Here is a 10,119-nt window from a genome sequence, read left to right on the forward strand (position 1 = left end):
AGGGGGAATAGCCTCTCCTTTGCCTTCCTCATTCCATCTGATAGCCTCACTTCGAACATCAATTAAGGTACAGTGTGGAGTTTGTCTTACAAAACGTTTAAGTTCACGTTTAAGTGCTACATCTTTAACCTGCTCCACAAACTGATCACGGAGAACTTGGTCAGCATTCGGGACACCATGTGGACTACTTACGAGAATAGAATCCATCAAAGATATAAGTGCATGAGAGAATTCAATTAGGGATTCACCCTCTCTTTGTTTTCGATCATAAAACCCTTTTTGCAACTGCACAAGTGTTTGTTTTGCTCCATACATACTTCTTAAAACCTTAAATATGAGTTCGGGAGTCTGACGTTCAGCTGCTGCTCGGAGTTTAATCTCCATTCTGGCTTCCCCTCCTAAATGATCTAAAAGGAATGCTACCCTTTCTCGCACAGTCCAACTGTCATCCCCAACGCAGGCTTCAGCCTCCTCAATCCAGTCCTCTATGCTTGAAGTAGAGTCCAAGTCCCCACAGAACCGTCGACACTTCCGCTCCCGAGGAACATACATCACTCTAGTGAAAGGCACCGGCGGAGGAGCATTAATGCTGGATACAGGCTGGTTAAGAGAGTCACGGCTGGATGCAGAACGTTGTTGCATTAATTGTTCATTTGCAGCCTGTAGACTACGTATCTGTTCCCGCAACTCTGTCAGCTCCTGTTCCATATAGTTACGGTGTTTTCTTCTTGCACGACTGCCGTTTACTTATACAAATACCTTTTAAATACCTACACAAAATGGTGGGTATCAGTGAAAAAATAAATAAAAAATAAATAATAATAATAATAAATAAACAACAACAACAAAAAAAAACAAGGTCCACAGTAACACACTGTAGTGCTGCCCAACATCAAACAGACCCTGCCGACTACGCCATTTGTAACCCTCCCCAGGCCTTACAAGTAATGGGGAAGGTGTAAAAGAAGGGCAACAACCACAGTGTGTTTCCTTGCAAGCACAAACAGATTTATTAAACACAAATGGTAATAAGAAGTGGCAAAGAAACGAAAAGAACACAAAGGTTTAACCCACTATAGACCATAGGGTTCCCCAATCCCATACAATGGCAGTTCCACTATTAAAGAGTACACTCAAATCACAGCACAAAACCAATAACACAAGTGTAATAGAAAACCAACCCGCACTTGACTCAAACCACTACAAATTGTGCCCAATCACCTTAAGAGTCAACCATGCATACAAGAATGGGAACCCCTTTGTCTTTGGTTGATTAACACAAAACGAAGACAAATAAACGAAACAAAATCACAGTCCCACAAGAAATTCAAGTCACTTCATCATAGTGTAACTGTTAAAAGTCATATCTTACAACCCAACATTAACCCACCAATATTTTAGATAAAAGTAAACGGCAATCATGCATCATCTGCAAAACAAAGAAAATACAATTCATGATTGCCCCTTTAGAATATTAGAATTAAAAACAGAATTAAAAACACCTAACAATAAAAAAGCAAACTTCACATACTCCAATATTCAATTAAAATAAGTACCTGTGTTAATGAATGAATCTACTCAATTTCTGAGGCATCCACCAGTATATATCCTTTAAGCATACTATAAAACAAACAAACAAACACACATTAAAATGGACTACACTAACCATAACCATGAGTCACAACCCTTACTTCCACCATTTACTTTAATAATGTTCACAAGGCAACGACTAGTTTCATTATCACCAAGCGTTGAAACATACCACACAGCTTCTCCTACGCAGCACATGGTCCCACAAAGAGAAAGGCCAGAAGATTTGATTTCCCCCTTTATAGTACTTGGACTCATGGGATCTGTAGTCCAACACATTTGTAGTCCCAAGCATGCCTAATATGGAGCCACAACTAATGCTACCTCCACCCCATTACATACTGTACAAACTGTATTTTCTATCGCCATACATCAACCCTACACCTAAACCTACCCCTTACAGAAAACTACTGGCAATTTTTTAATTCTATATAACACAGTTTTCTATTTTTTAAAGCATTTTGTTTTAATGGGACACAGTAAGTCCATGTTTACGTTGTAGTTTCCATGTCATTATACACATGTGTGTCCTCATAAACCAAAACCATATATTTATACACACACACACACATACCTTATATAAATTAGCTCCTTTTCTGTAGTAGGATTCATGAACTCTTCATCGTAGTTCTTGAGCAGGCATATTTCCGGCGCACGCGCAGTGCAGAGCGTCAGTCTGACGCGACGCTGTGTCTGGCGCGAGCGCTGCAGCCTCATTCTCCAGGTAGGTGAGCGGGGGCGCGCACAGCACCAATATATCATTTTACTGATATTTTTGCGCTGAATATGAGACGCGGGGGTCCTGAAGAGCACCAGAGAGCGACGGTTTCTCCTTCTGTCCGTGAGTGTGTCTCTCTGTGTAAACCAGTGTAAACATCACATCTGGGAGGCGAGTCTGCTGTCAAAGGGTTATTGTGACATATACCTGACACTAAATCATATTTCATGTTGTGGGATGATAGTCTGATTCCTGTGTCAGCATTACATCGTACCTGCTTCATCATATGTGTTTTGGCTTGTGTTTTCCCTTAATAACTCACTGTGTGTAACAGCTGCATTAAACTATTCTGTGTAATAGGATCAGAACAGATTTATATTTCAGAATACAACCACATAGCTTTGGTGAACACAAGCATATAAAGTTATTGATAGATGAATGTTATGTAATCAAGATGACGTGTATAAATATGTTTAGTATAAAACATTTATAGGTAGTCATGTCGGTAAATGCACTGCGTACTGACAGCCGTGTCAATTTGTAAATGCATTAATCATAAATGCAGTAATCTGTTTTATTAAATATTTTGGAAGTGTAAAATGTTGTCTCTGCGGTCTCTTGTTGTGTGATTATTGCTCTTCAAGCGGACCCAGGTGTCCATGCCAGCTTCTCCTCTAGTGTCCTGACTCAGTTAAAGCCATCCTTTTTCACCAAATCTTTCCGCAGGTCTCTCTCAGACACAATGGCAGTGGACAAGCGCTTGGCTTATTCTATCGTTCAGTTCCTCAGAGATCAGACTCACTGTGGCTCGCTGAATTCAGATGAACAGGAGAGTCTGGAAGGTAGGTCATGTTGAAAACATTACCAGTCACAGGCCTTTTTTACTTTCGTGCTGGCTGTTCAGATTCAGGACACTGTTAGAGCATAGATAGGGTTTAAGCATTTTAACCTCATTGTGTTATTAGCAATTTATTGAAAATATTGAAGTAAACATATATGTACAAAATTGCAACTTCATCATTATAAATGTGTAATTACTAAAATATGCATGACAAGTTTCAAGAGAAATAACATTAGTTTTTTGTTTATCATGAATGCTTGTCAGTGCATTCAGCATTACTTCAACCATGCTGTGCATCATAAACAATACAAGTAATTATATTATTAAATATACAGATGTACTTAAGTCCTGTGTAATTGGGCCAAAACAAAAAACAAAACAAAAAACACTGGAGAGCTCAGCAAATTGCATATTTAATATAGATTTAAACTACAATATATTTTCATTTCATTGTAAATAACATGCAATTAAGTGTTTAAAAACAATACATGCAGTTTGTACTTTTCATATTTTGTAGTATTTTTATATTAATAATAATAGCAATAATAATTTGATATATTTTACATTTACAAACATAAAATGTTCTTCTCTTATTTACATATTTATTTGACTATTATTTCAGCAAGTTTGCATGCATCTCATTTGTAATAATTAGATGAATTTGCGTATACATGAAATCATTTTTAACCTCATTAACTCTCTTCACTTTTTGTCCAGTGGACCAAAAAACTGAAACATAAACTCAATTTAGATAATAAGATTTTTTCTAAACTGGCTCCATCACATTTCAATTTTTTTTATGTCATTTAAATGACATTAAAAAAAAAAATATTGTTGTAATAAAATGGCCAAATACAAGTCTGTGTGCATAGAGAGCATTATATGTATCCTGAAAAGACACAAATAATTAATAATAAATACTGATGATACTTTTTAAAGTAGTATTTGTTGTTAGGAACAATTATTGAGAAATCATAGGTTGCAACCTTTATCATTAATTTTTACAAAATAAATACTGAAATTATATATTTATTTATATCTCAGAAATAATTTGACATGTTTTACAGATTACATTCGACATTATCTTCACGGAACAATTCAAAGAAAAACACTGGACACTGTTAGTTTTCTTAAAAGTGCTCAAAGTGTTGAAGAAACACACATATGAGCACTCAACTACTGAAGAATAAAGGATATGATTGTCCTGTTTACAGTAGCAGTGCAGTGTCTGGAGACCACCTTCAAGATCAGCTCCAGTGACTATCATCTTGCCGGCCCTCAGCCGCTGAGAGAGGTATTCCTCAACTCCCTCCTCAAGGTAACTCCCTTCACTGCACACACACCTGGGTTTCTTTCACTATTTTGACTACTGTTTTTTATTGCTCAGTATATTCTAGACATGCTTTCCCAAAAACTCTCGTCTCATTGTGGTTTACAGAATGATATTGTTTCATTACCTGAGACGTTTCCATCTCCAGAGGACATCGAGAGAGCCGAGCAGCTGAAAAATGAGGGCATGTCACACTTCCCTGCTGTATTTAGACTAAAAACAAGCTTCAGTTCATTTCTCAGGATGCATTATGTATAACTAAATGGCATCTGTCATTGCATTTTTTTCCATTGGAATGATGCAAATAAAATCAGTATCAATAACTGATGTGTTCCCGATGCTCTGTGCACGCTCATGCTTTCGTCTCTATCAGGGAATAACCACATGAAGGAGGAGAATTATAGCAGCGCTGTGGACTGTTATACAAGAGCCATTGAGTTGGACCAAAGAAATGCAGTGTACTTCTGTAACAGGTGAATGCGTTGAGCTACAGAGACGTCTGTGTTTGTGTTTGGTGTTGACTGCTGGGATTGTTCTCTCAGGGCCGCGGCGCACAGTAAGCTGGGACACTACACCGAGGCTACGGGGGACTGTGAGCGAGCCATCGCCATCGACCCGGCGTACAGCAAAGCTTACGGCAGAATGGGGTGAGATGCTTTCATTATTGTGCCATGACTCTCAGTGATGTTGTTAACCAGAACTAGAACTGTTGGAATCGGAAATAAAGCACAAATTATGAAAAACATATCTATTAGATGGAAAACAGGAACTTCAGTGAAACTTAAAAATGTTGCCTTGAAGACTAACTATAGAAAAAGTGATTAAAAAAACAATTATACAATTAAATAAATGTAACTACCGTATTTTCCGGACTATAAGTCACACTTTTTTTCATAGTTTGGCTGGTCCTGAGACTTATAGTCAGGTGCGACTTATTTATCAAAATTAATTTGACATGAACCAAGAGAAATGAGCTAAGAGACATGAACCAAGAGAAAACATTACCGTCTCCAGCCACGAGAGGGCGCTCTGTGCTGCTCAGTTCTCCTGTAGTCTACACTGAAGACATTAGGTTCTAAATAAATGCGACTTATAGTCCAGTGCGACTTATATATGTTTTTTTCCTCATCATGACGTATTTTTGGACTGATGCGACTTATACTCAGGTGCGACTTATAGTCCGGAAAAAATGACTAAAATCTGAAATAAAATATATGAAAGCTAAATAGAAATCTCAAAAACTAATAAAAATGACAAAGTCAAGTTAAAATGAAAACTTAAAAGTATAAAATTTAAAGATCACTCAAAATTTTAGTAAATAAACACTATAGAAATAATATTATAGAATTCATATATAGAATAAAACAGCATAGAAATAATAGTAAACATAAATATTAGATGAAAAACATGAACTTGTACATTTTGCAGCGGCGGCTAACTACAAGGAAAAACTATAAACAAAACACAACTATAAAATACAATTTGTTTAAGTATTAATATTACTAAAACTGAAATAGAGTTAATTACAAAAATAAAAAAAAATGTTTAAAGCGTAAACAAAAATATATATAAGAGCTAATTTAAAATGTTGCTAAATACAATAATAGTATATAAATACTAAATTATTTGAATTCAATTACTAAAATATGATTTTAAACAGCCAAGTTATGTTGTAGCATTAATTTAAGTTAATATTCTCTTAACTTTATGAATTTCCCTGAATTAGGAATCGAATTTAGTTACATTTTTAAGAGACACTGCAAATGAATGATTTTTATAAAAGTCAAATTTGTGAACAAATCACTTTTTAATGAATCAGTTGCAGGAGTTAAACTTCAAGTTGAAATATTTGGTTGCGATGATACTTTTTAATTTAGTATTTGTTGTTAGGAACACTTATTGAGAAGGGGACACTTCCTCAGGTGTACTTAAATGCATTAACGGAATCATTATGAAACAAAAAAAAAAAAAGAATCAAATGATTCAGAGAATGAATCAGTTCGTTCCATTTGATTCCCGTCCCTGCAGAACTATACAACATAGAGTTCATCTAGAATGTTCTTCTAAATGTATATAACTAGTAAATAAACTCATTGTCCAGAATGATGCTTCTTTATCTTTATGATTATAGATTGGCACTAACGTCTATGAGCAAGTATCCCGAGGCAATCTCTTATTTTAATAAAGCTCTGGTGTTAGATCCTGAAAACGACACTTACAAATCCAACCTGAAGATAGCAGAGCAGAAACAAAAAGAAGCATCCAGCCCCGTGAGTAGAAGAAGCTGATCCATCCCATGAAGACATATGAATGTATATTGAGTGTCACTGTTGAGAGCTAGCCAGTAATGACACGTTGTGTTCCTGCAGACGGCCACAGGACTGGGCTTTGACATGGCCAGCCTCATCAATAACCCCGCCTTCATTAGCATGGTATGCGCAAGTGAGGGGTTTCACATCTCTCTGTTAATAGTATTAATGAAAAGGGTCATGAATCGCCCCTGTGAGCCCTCGTTCATCTGTCTGGATGCTAGAGTTAAAGGGCCAGTCAGCTGGAGGTTTCTTCGAAAATAGGACAGATTCAATTTTAAGACCTACGTAAATGCACAAATCTAAGCTGATGTACTGCTCAAGAAACATTTCTGATTATTATCAATGTTGAAATCAGTTTGTTGCTTCATATTTTTGTGGAAACTGCTATATTTTCAGTAGAAATCGAAAATACTCCCCCAAAAAACTGTGTTTATTTAGAATAGAAATGTTTTGTTACATGTTACATTAATCTCTATACTGTCAGTTTTGATCAGTTTATTGGATCCCTGCTAAATAGAAGTTATCATTTCCTTCCAAAAAAAAAAAAAAGGAATTCAAATGCAAGTGCATATCTACTAAAAGTGTATTTTGGTGGTTTTTAAGATAATCAACATTGACTAGACGTTTCTATCCACTCAAACGCTTTCTCTTTTCACTACAGGCTGCCAGCGTGATGCAGAACCAGCAGGTGCAGCAACTGTACGTTTAACCATTTTATTGTGGTATACTTCTATAATTTAAAGGAGTAGTTTATCCAAAAAATAAAATTTGTCCCCATTTTCTCAAACTGTGCTAAAAAGACTTTTGCCCCATTTTTTTATTTAACTTTTAAAGCTTCAAAAAGTACACAAGAACATGATAAAAGCAGTCGATATCAATTGAGAAGTTACGATTCCAGATTTCATTTCAGATTTATTCACATATACTCAAATGTAATGTTTGAAATGTGAAAAATGTTTTGTTTTCATGTTAAGCACTCACAGCTAGGCTTCTGTTTGCTCAATGAAAGCTTTTTTTGGATGAACTATCGCTTTACGCAGCTCTTATTACAGCGGAGAGCTCTTAATATAGGTCTCACACACACACACTGGATCATCTCATGAGACGGTGTGTTTGTGATTAACTCTCCTAAACCAGCATGTCGGGCATGATGTCTAACGCAGTGGGGGGACCGGCGGCCGGAGTCGGGGGATTATCTGACATATCCAGTCTCATTGAAGCGTGAGCATCTCCTCTTTGACCTTTGATTGACTTGACATGTGATGTGTATAATATACAACTGCACCAAGCAGAATTATAATGCTAGCTGTGGTTTGAGATGTTCTGTGTGTCCGTGTTTCTCTCAGTGGACAGCAGTTCGCGCAGCAGATCCAGCAGCAGAACCCAGAGCTGATCGAACAGCTGAGGAACCACATCCGGAGTCGCTCGTTCAGCGGCAGCGCCGAGGAGCACTCCTGATCCTGATCCTGATCCTGATCCCAGCAGGTCTGAGACACCACACTCATCCTCCTCGAAGAGCTGTAGACCTGCATGCAGTCTCAGTGCACCTCTATGAGCTGGAGACCTCAGTTAGTGGTCTGCACACGAGTGACATTTCTAACCCAGACTCGACGGAAAAATGAGTTTCTACCTTCGGGTTTGCTCCAAAGCGTACCTTATAAATACAATTTACTGCAATTTCCATCTGAATTGAGGCAGTGACACACCAAAAACTTATTTCAAGACAAATTGTGAATGCAGGGGTAGGTTCAAAGATTGTTTTTTTACTACCACATTATAAATGTCTTCATTTTTGATCAATTTAATACATGTCTAAGTTTGTACACACTGTGCAACATTATTAAGCTGTGGTGCTCATGCGGGCGTCCACAGTTTATATAACTTGTGATATTCAGTTTTTAGCTCAAATGAACACTAAAGACTTTCGGTCACACTTTATTTTAGGGTCCAATTCTCATTATTAACTAACCATTAACTATAACTTTTGCCTCAATTAACTCCTTATTTGATGCTTACTTATAGTTTATAAGGTAGTTGTTAAGTTTAGGGAATTGGGTAGGATTATGGATGTCATGCATTATATGTATTTTATAAGCACTGATAAACAGCCAATATGTTAATAATAGACATGCTAATAAGCAGCTAGTTATCAGTGTGAATTGGACCCTATACTAAAGTGTTACCAGACTTTCTTTCCTTTCAACACAAATTATGATTACAGGAGCAGATTTTGGATTAATATACAGATGCATTTTCTTGTGGATGCTTGCACAGCGCTATGTAATGACCTCAAGACACTTTTATCATAGCGCGTCTTTTGGTAACTAACACATTTTGACATTTGCGTCATTACCAGCTCCATATGTGTGACTTTTGTGACGTAGTAAACGTGCTCAGTAGCGCACCTGGTACAGGACAACACCGAAGTCTTGACTGCTGGGATTGTTCTCTCAGACTTTAACTCAAGTCGTACTGAAATCAGTGATGTGTTACTAGTAATAGAGTCATTTTAACTGAAGTATGGTTTTCAGGATCTCTTCATGCATCTGTGTATCCTGCAGAATTATGATGATTTATGAATCTCTGTCTATACAGGGTCGAGAACTGAAGGAGGGCAGGTGGAGAAAGGGGCGCGAGTGCAATCGTTTAAACCCCAGATGGAGGGCATGGCACTTTATATGAAGTCATCAGAAGAGAAGAGGAAAACACATTTAAACTCACCTGATACACAGAGAGCATTATCTTAACACCCGAGTGAGGTTTCTTTGTGTTTGTCTGCGCAGTCCTCTCTTTATGAATGTAGCTGGTAACGACACATCAGAGTTGAGTTTATTTTACTAAACGAACGATTGATCATATGTTTGTTCCTATTAATTAGCTGTGGGGCCATGGTTATTAATATCCAAGGACATTTTTTTAGGGATAGTTCAGTCCTTAAAAAACAATCCACTCGTTGTTTAGTCATGAGGGTGAGGATATGATGACCGAATTGTTGTTTTTAGGGTCACTATCCCTTTAACACATTCTTTGATTATTTTTTTATTATATATTCTGTCCGTTTTAGGAACAAGAGACATTTGTGTGTGATGATCACTATATCAGCTGCTTCTCTAAGCCGGTTTATTTAGGCGTTTGATTTATCAGTAATGAAAGCAAAATATTGCTATAATAAACATATTGTATTCATACATACATATCACCGTTTGCGCTTTTCTTTTGCATGCTCCATAGTCGGATATTTAAAATCTGATGAGTGATTAAAGATTATGTAAAATGCTCTTAAAAACTGTTTGTCAAACAAATGTTAATAAATGTGTCTTGAAATCAG

The 10,119-nt window shown here is 36.8% G+C and overlaps 1 protein-coding gene across 2 annotated transcripts; it reads left to right on the forward strand.

Moving 5' to 3' along the window:
• The first annotated feature begins 2,256 nt into the window (after positions 1-2,256).
• Positions 2,257-10,118, forward strand: LOC113109606 (small glutamine-rich tetratricopeptide repeat-containing protein beta-like). 2 transcript variants are annotated; one of them, XM_026273291.1, is made up of 12 exons: positions 2,257-2,314; positions 3,035-3,150; positions 4,364-4,467; positions 4,588-4,663; positions 4,853-4,952; positions 5,022-5,126; positions 6,611-6,749; positions 6,849-6,911; positions 7,453-7,490; positions 7,929-8,012; positions 8,138-8,276; positions 9,387-10,118. In XM_026273291.1, the coding sequence occupies exons 2-11, from the start codon at positions 3,051-3,053 to the stop codon at positions 8,247-8,249; spliced, it is 921 nt and encodes a 306-aa protein (XP_026129076.1). In that variant the 5' UTR covers positions 2,257-2,314; positions 3,035-3,050; the 3' UTR covers positions 8,250-8,276; positions 9,387-10,118. The 2 variants fall into 2 exon arrangements, with proteins under 2 accessions (XP_026129076.1, XP_026129077.1); XM_026273292.1 differs by lacking the exon at positions 2,257-2,314 and adding an exon at positions 2,327-2,431.
• Position 10,119: the final 1 nt, after the last annotated feature.

Source organism: Carassius auratus, chromosome 10, assembly GCF_003368295.1.
Source record: "Carassius auratus strain Wakin chromosome 10, ASM336829v1, whole genome shotgun sequence".
Classification (NCBI taxonomy): Eukaryota; Metazoa; Chordata; class Actinopteri; order Cypriniformes; family Cyprinidae; genus Carassius; species Carassius auratus.

Bases quoted from the DNA above. Each gene is read 5' to 3' on its own strand.
- LOC113109606 (XM_026273291.1), top strand. From the start codon at position 3,051: ATGGCAGTGGACAAGCGCTTGGCTTATTCTATCGTTCAGTTCCTCAGA. The intron at 4,664-4,852 runs GCATGTCACACT...CGTCTCTATCAG, and splicing joins CGAGCAGCTGAAAAATGAGG to GGAATAACCACATGAAGGAG. The intron at 6,750-6,848 runs GTGAGTAGAAGA...GTGTTCCTGCAG, and splicing joins AAAAAGAAGCATCCAGCCCC to ACGGCCACAGGACTGGGCTT.